The sequence below is a fragment of the Acomys russatus genome, chromosome 12, assembly GCF_903995435.1.
Source record: "Acomys russatus chromosome 12, mAcoRus1.1, whole genome shotgun sequence".
NCBI classification, from domain to species: Eukaryota; Metazoa; Chordata; class Mammalia; order Rodentia; family Muridae; genus Acomys; species Acomys russatus.
The window spans coordinates 4,192,802-4,212,350 of NC_067148.1; the positions used below are offsets into that span (position 1 = coordinate 4,192,802).

At 42.5% G+C, this 19,549-nt stretch overlaps 1 protein-coding gene across 4 annotated transcripts; it reads left to right on the forward strand.

Moving 5' to 3' along the window:
* The first annotated feature begins 265 nt into the window (after positions 1-265).
* Nabp1 (nucleic acid binding protein 1) lies at positions 266-10,539 on the forward strand. Of its 4 annotated transcripts, XR_007831463.1 has the most exons (7): positions 527-829; positions 1,051-1,189; positions 4,396-4,467; positions 5,918-5,993; positions 6,533-6,584; positions 7,851-8,296; positions 10,148-10,539. XR_007831463.1 is itself a non-coding variant. In XM_051153812.1 (6 exons), exons 3-6 carry the CDS (start codon positions 4,406-4,408, stop codon positions 8,018-8,020), a joined length of 360 nt encoding a protein of 119 aa, XP_051009769.1. In that variant the 5' UTR covers positions 266-378; positions 1,051-1,189; positions 4,396-4,405; the 3' UTR covers positions 8,021-8,622. The 4 variants fall into 4 exon arrangements, 3 of the variants coding, with proteins under 3 accessions (XP_051009769.1, XP_051009770.1, XP_051009768.1); XM_051153812.1 differs by lacking the exons at positions 527-829; positions 10,148-10,539 and adding an exon at positions 266-378 and having other exon boundaries at positions 7,851-8,622; XM_051153813.1 differs by lacking the exons at positions 527-829; positions 10,148-10,539 and adding an exon at positions 373-391 and having other exon boundaries at positions 7,851-8,622.
* The last annotated feature ends 9,010 nt before the right edge of the window (positions 10,540-19,549 follow it).

The following is a 19,549-nucleotide window of genomic DNA, read 5'->3' on the forward strand; positions in this document are numbered from 1 at the left end:
AGAAGCCGGAGCTCCTCTGAGGCGCAAAAGACCCAGCCCTTGAGGAACCCGGAAGACGTGGCGCGACCGGTGAGAGAAGGGTGTGGCCGAGAGCCGATTGGACGGCCAGGGGGCGTGGCTTGCGCTGACTGCCTGGGAGGAGGTAGAGCGGCTGCGCCGGGCTGTGGTTCTGGGGTCCGCCCCAGAGGCGTGTTCGTGGGCGTGGTGACGTCTCGTGACGCCACAAGGGGCGGGGCGGGGCGTGCTTTAGTAGAGCCGGCTTGGAAGCGCGTTCGCCAGTTGCTGCCTGGGACGCGGGGCTGCGCGGTCGGTGTGCTGCGTTGCTGTTTTGCTGTCGAGGTCCCTTCCCGGAGCCTGGGACTGAGGGGGCGCGCGCGTGTGCGTGTGTTGTGTGAGGGACAGCGGGACTCGGGCAGGGCCGTCCCCTGCTGCCTTTCCATTAGCCGAGGCAGCAGTCCGCACGCTCGTTTGCTCGCCACCCACTTGGGAGTGAGCTGGGTGTGCGGAGTGCGTCGTCTTTTTTTGATTTTGGAACTTGAGAGTCTTTTTGTTTTCCTTTCCTTTTTTTTTTCTTTTTCTTTTTTGGCTGGGTGACTCTAGGGCTGGTTTCCCTGGCCCCTGAATAACTGCTTCCTGATCCCGGTCGCCTGCCCCGCCCCAGCTTGCCCCCCGGCTCTGCCCCTGGGTCCGGAGGGTGGGAAGCCTTGCCTAGCGCAGCGTAGCCTCACCTGCCTCAGTATGCACGGGGTCAGCGACCCTCCTCTTTTTATAAAAGACATTAAGGCCGGACTGAAAAACTTAAATGTCGTCTTTATTGTCCTGGAGATAGGTAAGTGGGGTCCGCAGCCCGCCCCACACCCTCGAGCGCTCGGACCTCTTCCCCGCCCGCGCCCCCACGTGCTCCCGGCCGCCCCAGCCGAGACTCCTACCCCCGGATAGTAGTCAGTCTTGTAAGGTGCCGGAGGAGGGTGAGACAGCTGTCCTGAATGGACTCGTTATCTAACACAGCCTTCCCCCCCCCCACCCCCTTTGATTTTTAAATCTTCACAGGACGCGTGACCAAAACCAAAGACGGCCATGAAGTGAGATCCTGCAAAGTAGCTGATAAAACGGGAAGCATCACTATTTCTGTGTGGGATGAGATCGGAGGGCTCATACAGACAGGGGATATTATTCGGTTGACCAGAGGGTAGGTGTGCATAAATTGGGGTAGGTGTGGGGTTGGCTGACTTGTGGGGCGGTACCAAGTTCTAAGGTTGCCTGGCTCGTGGGTGGCCACGTCAAGAAGTTGTGACCTATTTCGGTGGTCAGCATTGGCAAGAGCTCACACTTTTCACAGCTAAGTGTTTTAGGCAGGGAATTCACTTCTTCCAATTTTAAAGGTTAATTTTATTTTTTTTTTAGATACCGAATGGGAGTCAGTGAACTTTTTTAGTAGGGTGATAAAGACCAGTTTACCTTTTTGCTGTTGTTTTTCCAGACAGGCTTTCTCGATGCAACCCTGGCTATCCTCAAACTCACAGAGCTTGAGGAGCTCCCCAGCACTGGGATTAAAGGCATTGATTGGGCCATTACCTTTTTAAGCAGTCCATGTATTCGGTATAATATGTTCCACCTCCTTCTCTTTTGAGTACCTTGAAATCCCATCAATTCTTTATTTGTTCTCATCATTTAGGTGGTATGGACATAAATTGAGTAACTGGGGAATTTAGGTCTTTGTCTTCATTTTGGAAACAGTGTCTCTTGTATTCCAGTCTTTCCCCCCCATCCCCAACCTCAGACACAGGGCTGGGGGGATTTCCCCCCACCAGACACAGGGCTGGGGGGGTGGGTGGGTTCTCTGTGTAACTTTGTCTATCCTGGACTTTGTAGACCAGGCTGGCCTCGAACTCACAATAGATCCACCTCCCTCTGCCTCCCGAGTGCTGGGATTCTAGGCTACAGGTTGTTTTTGAACTTTAAGATGCCCAGAAGAACGACCTTGTATTTCTGATCTTCCTAACTCCGCTTCCCAGGCGGTGGGATTACAGACGTGTACCCAAATGTCCTGGGGAGTGAACCATAGGCCCGCTGCGGCAAAGCAAGCATTCTGCTGTCTGATCTACAGCCCCAGCTTGAATTTACCATTTTCTGTAGCTACATTTGTACTTAGAAAAGATGAAGACAGTACCTGGAATTCTTGAAAACGATTTCCTCTGTAAGATCAGTGTTTCACAAAAATCAAAATACTACACAGAAAGTGGCAGAAAGGCAGCTTTGATCCACTCAGAACTTGTAGTTGTCAGATTTTTTTCATAGACTTTTGATTTTTTTATTTGTTGTTGTTGTTTTGGTTTTTTTCTTTGAGACAGGGTTTCTCTGTGTAGCCTTGACTGTCCTGGACTCACTTTGTAGACCAAGCTGGCCTCGAACTCACAGTGATCCACCTGCCTCTGCCTCCCGAGTGCTGAGATTAAAGGCATGCACCACCACGCCCGGCCCGACTTTTGAAATTTTTACCAAATATTAGTCGTAAGAAAATTCTAGGAAAGAATCTTAAAAATAGAATAAGGAAGCCTCTGTAATAATTGTATTGGTAACTACCAGAAAAATAAGTTGGCAGTTGATGTTGGGCTCAAAGAATCTTGGAGAAGTGTTGGTCGTCTGGGCAGGAGCTCTTCGATGCTATCTTACAGGCCTTACAATGTTTTCAGGAAGTGAGGTAAAGATCATCAAAGCAGGAAGTAAGAGTCAGGACTTAGACATTTTATTCTCATACACTGAGTCATTGTGACGCTAAACTACATCCTCTTAACTTCCATGTCTTTAAGTTCCACAAAAGACAATCTTTTCTTGTGGAGGGTGTGCTAAGGACTAGAGCAACAGCAATAACAGCAGCAGCAACAGCAACAACAATCTATGCTCTAAGCCATGGAGTTAACTTGGTAGTTGTACAAAGGAACATTGAAAAACCAAGAGTTTGGTCTGGTTCTGCTAAGGTGACTAGTTTGTTTTCCTTAGCTTTAATGATGTCATCCACACTTAAAAAACTGTTGATGTAAACACTTAGTTCCATTATGTTGCTATTAGAAATGGCAGTGTTTGGGAAGGCCAGCAGGGCAAGAGGAAGATTAGTGGTCTGTGTTTTTAGCTTCTTGATAAAGTGATGCCAGACTTCGAGGAGCTTGGGAACTGTGTCTGCTGAAGTAGACACAAAACTGTTATAGCTTAGCCGGGTATGGTAGTGCCTCTGGGGGGCAGAGGCAGGCAGATCTCTGTGAGTTTGAGGCCAGCCTGGTCTACAAAGGGAGTACAGGACAGCCAAGGCTACACAGAGAAACCTTGTCCTCGAAAAACCAAAAAACCAAACCAAAGCAAAAACCTGTTAATGTCTCCCATGGCCTATCAGTGAGTGTAAAAGAAAACACTAGTGCGTTGACTTTAGCTTGTGCCTGAAATACAATTCAGAGATTTCAGTTCCTGTTATTAGAATATCCTTCATAAGATATACTTTTGATTGTTCCCTTGAGCGGGTCTTCCTTTCCTCCTCGGCTCCTTAACCAAGCTGCACACAGGTGTTGATACCCATCTCGGTCTTCGGAGTGCAGAAGACATGTTCTTTCCTCTAACTGCAGTGGAGGGAATTTTACAGATGTTCTTTTGTTGGCATTGTCTGTGTTTTGAAGTAATTTTAGTCCAACAGTGCATTGAGAATGTGTAACTTTTTTTGAAAAATGATTTGGAGGACTTTGCCAATCAAACCTATTCTTCACTGGAAAAAAACAAGTTCCTCCTTTGTTAAGTACTGATCCGCCCCACCATTTAGGAACAGCGGTGCACACTTTACCAGAGCACACTTCTGTCCACTCCGTTCTCCTCCTCGAGGCTGGTCTCAGATTTGAATTCTTTCTGTTTCAGCCCTCTCGGTGCTAGGATTCAAAATGTGTCACCGTGCCTGGTCAAGTTTTTCTCAGCTAGTCATGGGGGCCTATGCCTGACTTTCCAGTTCCTCCTGAGGCTGAGGCAGGAAGGTAGTTAGGTTGAGGGCTACTTGACTACGGAGCAAGTTCAAGACCAACCTGGGCAACTTAGGGAGAGAATTAAAAATAAGGTTTAAAAACAAGTTCTAGGGGCATAGCTTCGTGGCAGAGTGTTTGCCTAGTATGCTCAAGGCCCACGTGCAGTCTCCAGCAGTGTTCAAGTTTTTTTTTCTTCTAGGGTTGTAATTTAGACGATTATGTTCTAATGTGGCAAAAAAACATTCTGTGTTTAATTTCTTATTAGAGTTACGCTCACTCTATTTGATTTGGTGTGGTGCCAGACAGGGCTTGATTTCCACTTGTACCCAGTATAAAAAATACATTGAAACATTAAGAACTATGCATTCTTCTGAAACCTAATTTATTTTCCCTTTAGGTATGCATCAATGTGGAAAGGATGCCTGACACTTTATACTGGAAGAGGTGGTGAACTTCAAAAGATTGGGGAGTAAGTATTACATTACATTTCATATAATTAAATTTCAAATCATGGTTACGGAATAATTGGTAAGTATAAACTATAAACCACTTGCTTGGCCTTTGGAAATGGCTTCATGCGGCAGTAGGTAACTGGTTTAAACACTGTCAGTTTTGTTCCCTGTGGTTGAGAAGGTGACCTGAGCGTTAGGCCAGGCCCCTTCTGTAGCTTTCAGGTGTCAGTTGAAGTACAACCTCTCTTAATTTGCGAAAGTAGAAGTTAGACATGGGTTTCATTGTCTCCACGTGGGTGGATTTGTATTAGAGCTAAAGGGGCTTAGAGCAGTGGGAGTGAAGCGCTCTGTTTGTCCTAGTGCAGGTGCGGTGCGAGCGGCCACAGTGAGTGTCTACACACTGCCCTCTGGTGTGAGTTCCACACTTAAGTGTGGGCACATGCAGGAGTGTAAAGGTGCTTTAGTCTCTGTGCCTTGCATCCATATGTACTATACGTAATGAGCCAAATTGCTAGGCCATTTTGGTGGCTGGTGGTTAGATACCTCTTACTACCCATCAGACTGGAGTATATTTAAGAGGAGAGGTCCCAGATAGAACTAAAAGAGAGGGAACTCACACTGAAGATGAAGGAGAAAAAGTGCAGTCTGCTGAAACATCAGGATCTTGATTCCCCAGCAAGCATATGGTTGGGCTTCCTGTGGACTCTTCTGTAGAGTAGTGCTCTTTAGAGCGTGTCTTATGAAAGGGCTTATGGCCAGGATTACAGGATTGGCTAGACAGTCATGGATGCTGAAACAGTGGAGGTCAGCTAGGTGAAGATTCACAGGAAGTCACTCATTTCCTCGTGGTGGTTCTTTGTCAGGATCAATTTAAGAATTTTCCCAAACAGCCAGCTGGTGGTGGCGCACGCCTTTACTCCCAGCACTTGGGAGGCAGAGGCAGGTGGACCGCTGTGAGTTCCAGGCCAACCTGGTCTACAAAGAGAGTCTAGGATAGTCAAAGCTACACAGAGAAACCCTGCCTTGGAGAGGGGGGGAGAGGTGGGGGGAGAGAGGGGGAGAGAGAGATTTTCCCAAACATAATCTAGTTCTTTGTAGAGTTGAAGAGCTAAGAAAGTGCTTCTGTGCGAACAGGGTACCAGGTTGTGTTTTCAGCTTACAAGATGCCCTAAATAGAGTGGTGGCTTGCTAGCCCGTTGTCTGTGTTACTCATTGAGGATTTGTTATTCCCAATGGATGATTATCTTTGCAGATTCACAGTGATTTGGGCAAAAAGAGGAATTTGATAAGAGAATCAAGTAGTTTGGTGCTATCTGGGATGTAGTTATTCAGGAGATTTTTATTATAAATAAATTATATTAGTTAACATGCTACTGTTAAGGTTTGACACCTAAGGTTTTTATTCTTGTAAGTTAAGGAGGTTATACAAAAAAAATTTCAAAAACCATGTCCTTTATTTTCTTTCAGATTTTGTATGGTGTATTCAGAAGTGCCAAATTTCAGTGAGCCGAATCCAGATTATAGAGGACAGCAGAACAAAGGGGTAATTAATGGAAATATATGGTGTACTTTGATGAATCGGTTGACTTTCCAGTGTAATTCTGTCAGCAGGCTAAGCCTGTTATGTCCAGAGTGTAATGAAAAGAATTATAAAGCGATCTTGAGGACTGGGCCTATAGCTCGGCTGCTAGACTGCTTGCCTAGCATTTAAGCCCTAGGGTCAGCTTGAGACATGGTACATGTCTGAAGTCCTATTCCTCCGGAGATGGAAACAGGAGAATCAGAAGTTCAAAGTCCTCCTTGGTTATATAGTAAGTGTGAGGTCAGCCTGAGCTACATGAGACCCTATCTCAAAACAAAATACAACCTTTAAAGTAGCCTGTATTACAGAGGCTTTGTGACACCGTGGCTATGTGTGCTGTGTAGTACTTGGCAGAGTGAAGAAATACCAGGCAGTACTGGATGTAACAAAATCAGTAAGAGGCTTGGGAAAGACTTCTGAAATACTGTTAAAAGTCATCTTAAAACCCTTGTTTTAAAAAATTGTTTTATTTTTATAAATGTGCTACTTTTGTCTTTTAGCTACAAAGTGAACAAAAGGATAAAATAAACACCGGTTCATTTGGGCCAGTGGGTAAGAATTCTTCAATATTTGTGATGACATGTTGACATTATGGGAATTATTTTTTTTTTTTTTTGGTTTTTCGAGACAGGGTTTCTCTGTGTAGCCTTGGCTGTCCTGGACTCACTTTGTAGACCAGGCTGGCCTCGAACTCATAGCGATCCGCCTGCCTCTGCCTCCCGAGTGCTGGGATTAAAGGCATTCGCCACCACGCCCGGCGACATTATGGGAATTATGACAAATGTAAAGAAAAAAATGTCTTTAGGCGTAATTTCGTGTTAAAGGGGAACTCCCAGTAAACATGGACACCGAAATAAATGATATTTGTGGAAAGAAGAAGATACTCATTCATGCCAATGTATTGAGCTGTCCTGGACTTGCTTTGTAGACCAGGCTGGCCTTGAACTCACAGCGCTCCGTCTGCCTCTGCCTCCCAAGTGCTGGGATTAAAGGCATGCCCGGCTGAGTCCATTCTTCTTTAAACACATAATGGGGCCCTCTTATGCTGAACATCTGTTAGTAAGAACACTAATTTTGATGACTCTGATGAGATCTTTTATTTTTCTATTTTTACAAATGTCTGTGATGCAGTAGTTATTTATAATATATGCAGAATTAGTGGTTGTTTGGCACCCTGGAAACGTATCCAGACAAATGTTATTGTAGAGTAGCAGTCAGCGAATACCTTAACATTCCACATGCTTGTAGGTGCCTTTTTATGGCAGCAGCCTGTCTTCCTCAGACCTCTCACTAAGGTCTTGGAGCCCTATAAGGTCTTTTGTCTTTACTTAACCTAGGATATGTCTTTTGAGATGCATCTTTCTGTGATTGAGTTGATTAGGGTAGCTGAAGGCTTATTTGACCAACTCAACACTGGAAAACTTATCTGGCAATAGTTTGCTTACATTGAAACATTAATTGTATTTGCGGCCAACACCAGCACTTGGATACAGAGCTGAACACCAGTACTCAAACATTTCTCTGCCCTTTTTTTTTTTGCAGTATGGGTGATTAATGTTTTTGTTTGTTTTTATATTGTATTCCTAATCTTATTGCTCAAGCTGCTTTTCCTCCATTTTCATTCAGTATCACGTAATGTATTCATTAATACACTTGCAGAGCCCCAGAGCACACATCCTTTTTATTATAGAATAAAAGTGCGTGTTTTCCATGGTATTTATAAGCATTCACAGTGTGTGTAGGAGCTTTTAAGTGTTTCTATAGCATAATATAGACCATTTCTGAAGATGGTGATGATTTTTTGTCTTCTTGTCTTAGGAAATGGCGTTCAGACTGGGCCTGAATCAAGGGGATATCATCCTCCGTATGCTGGTAGAAGCAATGGCCGGGCACCCATCACTCCACAGCCACCAGGAGCACCTAGTAGTCAAACAGTCATGACCACAATAAGCAATGCCAGGGATCCGAGGAGAGCCTTTAAAAGATGACCTAAGCCAAAGAGAGACATGTGTAGTTTTTAAACTACGTGCCCTACTTGAACACTTAGCGCACTTTTATTATTGTTAACTGTGAAAGTTTGTCTCTTACGGGTTTCCTCTTATGTTTTTGGTTTGTTTTATAAAGAGTGGTTGGTTTTTACTGAAAAAACTGTTAAGCTGCTCAGTTACATCCTATTGAAGAATAGGAACTCTGAAAGCAGGAACATTTATTTTTAGAGCAAGAACTTACTGGGTATCACTTGAAAACCTGTCCCTGTTTCAAGGGTGAGTTAAGACACCAGCTTTATATATAGCCTCCGTGAGTCTGTCTTCTGCATAAGCTTTGTAATGTTTGTCATGATGTTTAATAGAAAATGTTCTTTTGTCTTAAACTTGGATATTGCCAACTGAAGCAATAACCACCAAGCCAGAAGCTTGGTCAGTGCTGACAGTGTTTGTGAGTGTGTGTGATCCAGGAGTGACTAGACTTCCTAGACTGCCTGCCTGCCCTTAAGATTTTTCCAAGGAAGAGTCATCCTAAATTCTTGTTTAATTACCAGACAACCAGATTCTTTTTCAGAATTATGGAATAAAATATGTGGTGCAGCAAGTAATTTTTTGTTGTTGCAAACATTGAAGATTACACTGAAGAAAAATGTGCAGTTGAGTCCTTGAATGTTTTATTTTTGAAGCTACCATGTTAAATATTGAATTGTAAGTGGAGGGATTGGGGAGGGTACTACCCCCCTGATCGAACAGTGATCTCATTACTATTAGTTGCTGTACTTTTGAGCTGGCCCTTACTGTGTGGCCCTGGCTGGGTTGGATTTGGCATGCAGAGCAGCTGGGTCTCTGGACTATAGCACTGCCTGCCTCTGTCCTAGGTACTGGGGTTAAAGTTGTGCACCACCACACCAGGCTGATCTGATTATTTTTTAAAATACTCATGGTAGATCAATACTATAGTAAATGTGATTCAAATTTAATTCTTAGAGCCACATGACTACCTATTACACGCAGTCAGAAGTAAAAATGCTAGGGCAGGTTCTCTCTTCAACGGTGTGTGTGTGTGTGTTAGAGTTTGTGAACACAATTCACAGAGGCTTATTAGCAAGAGTTTGTGGCTCAGAAGCAATTGTACCTCTGTAATGCTAAGGTGTGGTTTGTGTGTATTGGTACATCCCTTCAGGGTACAGTGTAACTGGTAACTCCTCTTCATCGTCCCTCGCTGTCTCTCCTTACATACTATCTCTTGAGTAAAACTTGCTCTAATGATGACACATTACCCACTTTTATTCTTTCAGTAAACATGGAGAGCCCAGTCCATTTTACTGAGGTTGTACTGTTTCAGCCTGTTTGTTCCCTAGCTCTATACCTGTTGTTTCTCCTTGCCTCAGATTATAAAATAAGTCTCCTTTCAAATTCTATAGCGTTTAAATATAATTTGCGCCAGATTTTGTTCTGATTCAGGTTACCTGGTTTTCAGTATGCACTGTATTGAGCTCTGTGTGGAGATAATTAAAGCATTTTGAGACCTCCCATTGCAAGGAGTTTACTTATGGTTTATAGGTACAGGACTTTGATATTATACAAATTTTGTCATTTCTTCATATATTAATTATAGCTATTTTGGCTTTGTGATTTATGATTTTTTGTTTACATTTCTGAATGCTTCAAAAAGTTACTTAAGGGTTACAACAGGTAGTGTGATTACAGATGTGTTGAATAAAGATAAATTATAAACTGATATCAACTCTAAGAGGTAGGAGCAACTGTATTTTAACTTGTGGGAGGATATGGTTTTAAAGGTGATTCTAAAGGAAGAATATACACTGTGACAGATCTAAGTATGATGAGCTGTGGACTGGTGGCCCTCAAGTTCTGACTTTGTTTTCTTATCTCTGATGCTAGGCAAGTTCTGATTCAGCAGACAAGCAGTACAATGCTTGTGGAGTTAGGGCTCTGACGTAGGCAGAAACATAACTTGGTAAATGAGCAGTCGAATCTTGTGGTCTGAACTTTGAGATACTGGTATTGGATAGAAATGGCCTAAGAATTTACTTACAACTGATATTTGTCTCAGTAATTTAACCTGTTCTCTGGCTTGACTTATTAACAAGTTTCTTTTTTCTTAAGGGAAACTTCCAAAACCAAAGCAAAGTGAAATCCAAACAGTAACGAATAATTGCCTTCCCAGTCTGCTTGGATACCACTCGTCACGAAGTTATGGAAGAAGTGTCACTCTTTCTTCGCTCCGGTGCCTTCAGCTATCAACACTGACAAATTTCAACAAGACCCAATGAAACAAAAGCCATGTAGTATAGAAATGCACTTCTAGGACTGGGTCCCCATTGCTGTTTGTAGGCACAGTTCTGGAGTGGAGCGAACACATACACTCAGACCAGTTTCTCCCTTTTCTCTCACCAGCTTTAGAGGGAGTTGTCACAGGATAGAAAATGAAAGATGAAGTCCAAATGGCTAAAGGCTGAAGTTCACCTCATACAGCGTTTAAATACTAGGCTTTTTTATACTGTACCAACTCCCTGTTTTGCCTTTTGTCCATAGTCTTAGGAACTTTGTATTAAAATCTGAAGAGTGATTAATTTTTAAAGCATAGTTGAAGGTTAACTAGCCCTTTTTTAAAAACTGGGATTATATACTGAGTGTTTTAGCCCAGTGAAGTGAAGGAGCTCCACAGCTGCCAGTTTCTGTTTACAGAGGGTGTCATTAGCATAATGGCCGTTTGCTTGAAGCCGTTTTAGCGTGTGTGTGTGTGTGTGTGTGTGTGTGTGTGTGTGTGTGTGTGTGTGTGTGTGTGTGTGTGAGACTCCTTGCGTTCTATGATTACTGAAAAGCACTGGAAGCAGCAGAACACGTTCCCAAACAGGCAGGTGCCACATTCTAACCTGAGATCCCTCGCCTCCCTCGGTACTTAAAGCCTGACTTTTACCTTTGTCTCTTACCTGGTGGAAGTCTGACCATTTTCAGTAGGCAAGGGTCATACAGCTGCAGTTGTTTTCTAGCACGGTGGTGTCGCAGGGGCCATCATGAGATCCTTGTGTGCTGGGGCTCTAGACATTGATTACAAGTGGGAGGGATTAAGCTGCCCCACATTGCACCAAGTAGTTTTAATGATTAACACTCCAGGCATGCTTCTGCTGGCATCCAAATGTGACCTTTGAGAACAAGGCCATCACTGGTGTATTACACCCCAAGGAAGAAGCTAGAAAATTGTTCACTAGGGACATTTAAGTTCTCTTGATGCCTCAAAGTTTGCTTTATTGGGAAAGAATTTGGGTCTGAAGGCTATAGGCAGGTCTCTGAATAAAGACTTGATATTTCTGAAAGTACAAATCACAAACCTAAATTAAGTCCATTAAGTTACTAATAAGCATTTTTCCACACAAACATTAAGCCTCAAAGTACTACCAAGAACTACCTTTTACCTTTATGAGCTGTTCAGTGTAGTAAGATGTAACATTTTCAACCAGTAAGTGTCTAAGCCATTTGAAGTATACAGCCCAAAATTTTATGGTATGTCCCAAGTGTTGAGAGCTAGGTAAGACTTTGGTCTTCATCTGTGGCAGCTTCTGTGCATTTATTGACACTTAGACTGAAAGGCTATAGGCATGTTTGTAAAAGCTTACCATTTCCACCTAGAAAAGATTCTTTGTCTTTTAAAATTAACTAATTCACATCTAGACCTAAGCTAGGCTAGCTTTCTTGTTCACAAACTACAGAGTAACCTTGAACATGCTCAGAAAAACTGGTTTTAGGTCACATACCTGAAGATTTTCAGAAGTGTGGATTGCCCTTCTGCAAGGGAACTTAGATCAAACATGTGCATCAAGCACACTGGAGAACACTGTCTACTGCCCTTGCTATATCCCACAATGAGATAGCTATTTTAGAATAATGTGTGGGTTTTTTGTTTGTTTCATTACTGTAAATCTAGAACATACTAAATTGTATTGAATAGGAAATTGAATTTAGAAGAATGTTTCTCTGAAGCACAGAATTACTGGCTGAGGCAGGAGTCTCTGAATAGAGATAATTAGGCCCTCTACATAGGAATGCTGGAAAACTTGAATTAGGTTCAAATAGAATCACCCAAGTTATGGCAAAGCTGAGATCAGATCTCTTGAGAGGAGATCTTACTGTGGCCCAGCTGGCCTACAACTGCCCGACCTAACATCAGATCTCTACAGAGGAATTGCATGGCTCAACTGACCTATATATGCAGTTAAAGCCTTTTCTACCCTGACTATTAGGTTAACAAATCACATTTTGAGGCTGAGCTGAGGAAGTAGAACTGGCTTCCTACTCTTTGTCATTCAGCTCAATATGAACAAATGACAAGTTTAAAGGTGGGGTTGGCAGCATTGACGTCACTGGGGGTTCCCAGGGCACACAGCCCCATCTCCTCAGTCCTGTCTTAAGCACAACTCTCATAGGAATTTGAAATATTTAGCCCAAATACTTAAGATTTCTGATTAGTTTCTGGGCTACTTGAACAAAAGTTGTCAGCACTAGAGCCATCTACTGGTAACTACTATGTAGTTCCTGTGGATGAATCTGGTTTATGTTAAGGTGGAGATGGATAATGATTTTTACTGATTTATGCAGGAAATAGATGACATTAATAAGTGAACATAGGAAATGGGAGGAAAATCCCCTTATTTGAACAGGTCAAATATTGAGATACCTCAAAAGATACTGAAGAAATGACTGCCAAGATTTTAAAATTCGTTTCACCTGCATGTTTAGCTGTGTACCATATGTATGCCTAGTGCCTTTGGGAGACAGAAGAGGGCACCAGATCTCCTGGAACCAAAGTTAGAGATGATTATGAGCTGCCATTTGGGTGCTGGGAATTGAACCCAGGTTTTTTTGTTTTGTTTTCATAAGAGCAACAAGTGCTCAACATTGAGCTTTGTCCAGCCTGTACAGTCAAGTTTTAGATTCATGTTTGTCAGGATTAGTGAAAACTCACTAAAAATGGTTTGTTGGTGAAAATGAAATAGAGCATGAAGTCGCTCTTAGGAACTATTCGATTATTCACTGGTATTTCATGCCAAATGACTGATACCATTTTTGTATTTATATGAATTTTGCATATCATAACGAAAACATGGTTTTGAGCTGAAGAGATCTTGATTTGAGTCCTGTCTCTTCTATTTACCAACTACATAACTATGACCCTAACAAGATGATGGTGCTATAGAGCTGTATTTGAGGAATCTGAGCCAGTGTGTACAAAGCATGTCCATATTCAAAGCCCAACAAATATTAAGTCCTTCATGACTATTGGAAGTAGAACAAATACTGTCATTTCTCCATACCACTGGAAAAGAATTCAGAAAATGACTGAATGTTAAATTTACATGAATTAAAACAACCCCAAAATTTAGAGGTGGGTCCTGTGTAATTCAGTCTGGCCTTGATCTCTTGATCTGCCTGCCTGTACCACCAAGATATGAAACACAGTGCCCAGCTCCAGTAAAATGCTTTTAGTTACAAGTTTTTGCATGTATAGAAAAGCAGGTGTGTTGCTGATCTGCTGTTAAAGCACGTACAGTTTGGATTTTATTATAAAGATCTGAAAAACTGGTCAGATGTACCATGCTTTTCCTTAGCCTGAGAGGGTCCTCAGCCTGCATGTGGAAGTGCAGTGGAAGATGGACCTCTGATGGGCAAATGTTTAGGGTAGAGGACAAGGTCATTGGCCCAGGGGGAAGGCAGCAGGCACACTGGAGGGCATTCCTGCTTAGGTGGCATGATTGGTGTGCATTTGCAGGTACAGAGCAGTTTGCATAACAAAAGCATTGAATAATGCTTTCAACATTTTGTGAAAAATGTTGAATTTTATAGACACCTGTATTCATCACCTACATTTTGTGTTAGCATCTAACTTTCCATCTCCATTTCGAACAGATTTTTCTTGAATATCCCACCATGGCTGTTCATTGGAATTTTCAAATTTTAGGGTAAAATTTATATACAACGAAATGACCTATTTTACATGCACTTCATGGTTTTTGACAAATGCCTCACCAGGCTCATGAAACCCCATCAAAATTCAGGACACTGTCACCCCTCTAGAAATTTCAGTTATGCTTCTCAAAGCCATATGAAACCAATGTACCTTACTATCCATCAATCAATGTTAAGTTTTCAGTTTAAAGGGATTTATAGTTTTAGATTTCTCCCTGGCAGCCCAGGTCCTTGGGGCAGACAGCTCAGAGCTAGAGACTAAGCTACAGGACCTGCAGTGCTGGGGCTAATGGAAGGCTGGCTTGGGGTGGGGGAGGGGTGGACAAACCACTCTTTTATCCTCTGGAACTCTCAGCTGGGGAGCCTGTGTTAGGACAGAGCACCAAGCTGGTCTGTGCTGGAGAGCTGAGAGCAGAGTACTATCTAGGAACTTCAGTGTTTTCAGGACAGGTGCTCAACTTAAGGTTTTGATTCCCAAACTTTTTTCTTTTCTGGTTTTTTTTTTTTTCCCCCTGTATAAGCCAATTCCAAATGCCCTCTGTTGGTTTGATTATTCACAGTATTCAATGATAGGTTGGATTTGGTTGGTATGTCTAGAATATGCACAATGCTTGCTTAGCAAAGACCTGTGTGTGCGCGCGCTCACCGCACACCACAGTTTCACTTCCAATAGAACTGTTTCTGCATTGATCACATTTTCCATTTGCATACACGTATTAAAGATTCCCTCCTTTAATAGACTACTTTATTAAACACTGATCATGTGCCATTGGTCCTATGCTAGCCAGATCCCTACATTATGCTACTTTATACAATAACCCTGTGATGAAGGCTTTATCTTCCTTAGAAGGATAGACTGATTTGCCTAAACTAATACAAGGAGGAAGTGACAAAGCTCCACACGCAAATCCCTGTACTTCTAACTGCAGAGGGATATTGATGCATTGAGGCTCTTGCTGGCATACTGGATAGGCCTTCAGAAGAGAGAGGGTTGTGGCTAGTTATAAAAATCTATAGGCAGAGGGGAAGACGGAGAGCAGAGCACAGACTTTAACATTTTACTTGGGATGACTTAGACTTTAAATGTCAACTGAATACAGACCCAACTAATATCAGATCTACAGCCCAGTGGCATATTACACCAGCAAGGAAAATAGCAAGTTGAATATTAATATTGCACCATTCCCACTCACCCTCACAAAACTTTAAAATAAAGCCTTGAACTCTCCCAGTATTTGAAGAAGAAACGGCTCAAATTCTATAAGCATTAAACAGATGTATAAATTTGACTACATTTATATAATACAAACTAAAACCAAATGATGAACCAGGAAGCATATGTTTGTTTTTTATTGAAAAGGTGCTAATGTTCCTAACATATAAAAAGTGTATAGAAGGCACATCCAAAGGTTTCCAACTTCATTCACATGAAAATTGAATTTTAAAATACTGTGAGGAGCTGGAGTTAAGAGCCCTGGCTACTCTTCTAGAAGACCTGGGTTCAATTCCGAATACCCTCACAGCAGCTTATAACTGTAACTCCTGTTCCAGGGCATCTGACCCCCTTACACATGCATGCGAAACACCAATGTACATAAAATAAAAATAGATGAAAATACTGCTGACCTACTATCCACGTTTAGATAGAAAAAAAAAAAAAAAAAAACTACAGAAGTTTGATACCAGGCTTTCTTGGTGACTAAAGAAGCAGGCTTTTTCATTCACAGTTTATACTTGAATTTTCCCTATGTCAACAGTACGGCCTTCGAGCTGGGCTTTCTGCAGGAACTGATAGCAAACCTCTCCTCCTTGTCATTTTGTGGGAAGGACTGTAAGCTTTGTCACAGGTGAAAGCAGTCTTGTCAGGCTTTACCCTTGGACACACCATGGATACCTTGAGATAGACTGAGTGGAGCCATCCTGGGCCTGGAATTCAGGAAGCAGACCTGGGGACTCCACCTGGGCTATTGTCTTTCTAATCGACCCTCAATGGGAGAAGGAGACCGCCTTCACATGTGACACAGGCAGGTGGAGAGGAGAGAGCAGCCACAGGTTCAGACTCAGCTTGAGAGCACATGGATCGGAAGGAGGGTCAGTGTACAGGCCGGATTAGCACGCAGGCCAGAGACACCTAGGAACCTGTGCCCATGGAACGGATACCGGAAGGTTCACTCTTTCTTCCCTTTAACCTTTTTTCCCTCTTGTGTAAGCTAGTTGGGTTATATAATAAAGTTTAATTGTTAAGAAGCAGAGCCTACAACATTTCATCTTCTGCTTGCTGGGGTAACCTGTTTTAACCAAAAGTATAAACTTGACGCCCACCAAAGACTGGAAAATCCTTGTATACTGTGCTCACTTGGTGATTGCAGCCCTGAGGTTTTCAACATGGATGAGTACTGGTTGGTTTACCAGGCTTTGGAGAAACCTCAGTGCCAACTTGCCAGCTAGCAGACATAATGAGTGAGTGGGTTATCTGGATGCAGTTGAGTTCCTTGAGTTCTGTGGGTGAGAGCAACAGGAGGACCAGGCAGATCCATGCAGAGTAGCTGGATTTCGTAGCACTACACTGTACACACTGCAGTTTGAAGTAGGATGCTGTGCATGGCAAGCGGTAACAGAAACTAAGATATAGTGACAAAAACATGACAAGACATGCTCTCCTCTATTAGTTGGGGACTGGAAATAGCTGCTCTTCAGGAATGGCGCATAAAGCACAGAGCATCAACTCGTGGACTTGCCGTGACATGTGGGTGGTTTTTCATGGAATTATTTGCAGCATGCAAAAGAAAACCATACAGAACAGTGTATAGTATGCTACCTTTTAAAAACAAGAAAATGTTGCTATGTATGCATTTTCTCTTTATTTGAAAAATAGAATTGATTGACTAATTGCCAAGCATGAATGAGGCCCTGTGTTCAATCCCAGTCACACAAAACAAAACATGATGGATTAACAGTAAACTAACAGTGGTTTCTCTTTTTTTCTTTTTCTTTCTTTCTTTTGTTTGTTTTTGTTTTTGGAGACAGGGTTTCTCTGTGTAGCCTTGGCTGTCCTGGACTCATTTTGTAGACCAGGCTGGTCTCGAACTCATGAAGATCTGCCTGCTTCTGCCTCCCAAGTGCTGGGATTAAAGGCATGTGCCACCACCACCCGGCACTAGCAGTGGTTTCTGCAGGGAAAGCCAGTGCTGGACTGTTCTCTACAAAACTTTGGAACTGAAGTGATGATAATGCTGTGTCTCCACACATCTTAAATGAAGAAGAAGAAGAAGAAGAGGAAGAAGAAGAAGAAGAAGAAGAAGAAGAAGAAGAAGAAGAAGAAGAAGAAGAAGAAGAAAAGATATAGAACCACAGCAAAACTAAAACAAATGAAGCTAACTATGTTAGCCCATTAGAAATAGAAATTATTTCAAGTATTATAAAAATGAGCATTTGTAGATGCATTCTTAGTGGGGATGCCTCAAGGTAAAAATAAAGAAGCAACATTTGTACTGGTAATAATATTCTGAAACTATCGTTTTTTGTTTTTTTTGTTTTTTTTTTTTTTTTTTTGAGTTAAGATAAGTACAGTTTTTGTTAATATCAGGAATCAAGAAAACATCCTATCAAAAGAATGCTAAGTAGTCTATAAGTTGTAATCAGGTGTACAACTTTCTTGGTAAGTATCATAATGAAATCATGATGCATTTTCTCTGAAAAAGCCCATTTCTAGCTCTTGTCTGTGAAGAGTAGTAATGAGCCCCTAGAACCAAGATTATAGCTTCTAAACGCCGCTTCCTATTAAGGAATAAGGGCTCCTTGGAGACATGCGTGATGTGTTGAGGATAGCTGAAAATACCTCTTTGGACCTGAAAGAAAGGAATCTTTTATAGAATGGGGGCTCATTTCAAAAGGACTTGGGGGCCAATTTGAAAAATTTGTTCTTGCCAAAGATGGAAAATATGTATTAAGATAATTGCAATAAATTGAAATTCTTGTTTTAAAAGAATCTGTGAATTTAAAAATCATAGAGGTATTTTGCTAAGACACAGACTAAGGGTGTTTTTGTACTGCCTCCTGTGAGCACAAAGCCTGAAGACCAAACCCAACAGAGAAGCTTTCTTCCTTACCGGTAATTCCATTTAACAAGGAACGAGAGCATCAAAACCACTATTTTGTGGCCGCTAATGGACTAATTTAAGAAATAGTTATCAGTGTCTTCTAAAGCCACTTTGGAAAGGTTGGTGAGGAACTTACTAAGTGGACCAAACTGGCAATTCAGCATGCTGCAGAGGCTGCCCGTCCATAGGCACAGCGTTCACAGCTATGGGTTCTGCAACTGTGAATTCATCCAACCATCAGGGGAAACTGTGTCTCACTTGAGCGTGGACAGACCTTTGTCTTGCTATTATTCCCTAGACAATATAGTAACCATTTACATAGAACTGAGAAGTGTAGGAGCCGCCACTGCATTGAAACTATGAATACGAAGCTCAGTAAACTGAAACAGCAATTCTTCCTAGAACAGTGGAGAGCAATAAGGTCGCAGGAAAAGGCAGTGTGCCTGAGGATGGAGGAGAGGCAAATACAGGAAACCATACCGGAGTGGAAAGCCAGGAACAGGCAACTCCATGGGCACTGATGCCCAGCGGGGGGAAATCTGCTCAGTAATTGGTGGAAGCTGGAAGGTACAGACTGAAAAAAACCTGAGATCAAAAACAAAAAACAAAACAAAAAACCATGTAGCTCACACACTGGAACCCCTCAGACCTTTCTGAGTTGTATCTCCAGACCACTTTGAGTGTGCCGCCACAGTTCTTTTTTTTTTTTTTTTTTTTTTTTTTTTTTAACATAGTGTCCGTTTAGAAGAAACAGTTTAATTAGTGTCCAACTTAAAGGAAGGGAAGAAAGGCCGTTTGGTAGAAAGGGTCTGTGCACGAGGATATCTCAATAGAAACATTGAGAACTGAAAACGTACGAGGGTGGGGTGGGGTGGGGGAGGGGGAACAACAAACCCAAAGCAGCAGGCCCCTTCCAAGCAGGGTGACTATGCGGGATGGGGTAGAGAGAAGGGACAGAAGTATAGTTGTCTTGAAGCTGAAGTTGGTCGTAAGTGTATTTTTCAGTCTCTGCAGCAACCACTGGGGAGTTGAGGGGTCGTATGAGATTCACTGATGCGCTGAGAAAGATGCGGAAGTCGGAGATCCCGCAGGCCTTCCGTCCGAATTAGTGGGGCGCTCGCTAGTCTGGTGATGGGTACCACAGGGCTTTAAACAGGGAAGGCTGCAAGTCAAGATTTACTAATTAGCAGAAGGGCATTCATTACTGGGCAACGGGCAAACAGAGAATAGCACAAAAGGAGGTGGAAGGGACAGGCTTCCTCCAAGGCGGAAGTGGGACCATGGGACAGTGGAGGAAGGAATTAGTCCAGAGGAACCCTCTTTCTTTTCGAACACCTAAATTTTTAAAATTTTATTCACGTATATGGATACATGATACGTGTGAATGCCATGTGTCAGATCCCCAGAGCAGGAATCTCAGGAAGTTGTCTACTGCCTGATGTTG

Bases quoted from the DNA above. Each gene is read 5' to 3' on its own strand.
- Nabp1 (XM_051153811.1), top strand. From the start codon at position 739: ATGCACGGGGTCAGCGACCCTCCTCTTTTTATAAAAGACATTAAGGCC. The intron at 830-1,050 runs GTAAGTGGGGTC...AAATCTTCACAG, and splicing joins CTTTATTGTCCTGGAGATAG to GACGCGTGACCAAAACCAAA. The intron at 1,190-4,395 runs GTAGGTGTGCAT...TTTTCCCTTTAG, and splicing joins ATTATTCGGTTGACCAGAGG to GTATGCATCAATGTGGAAAG.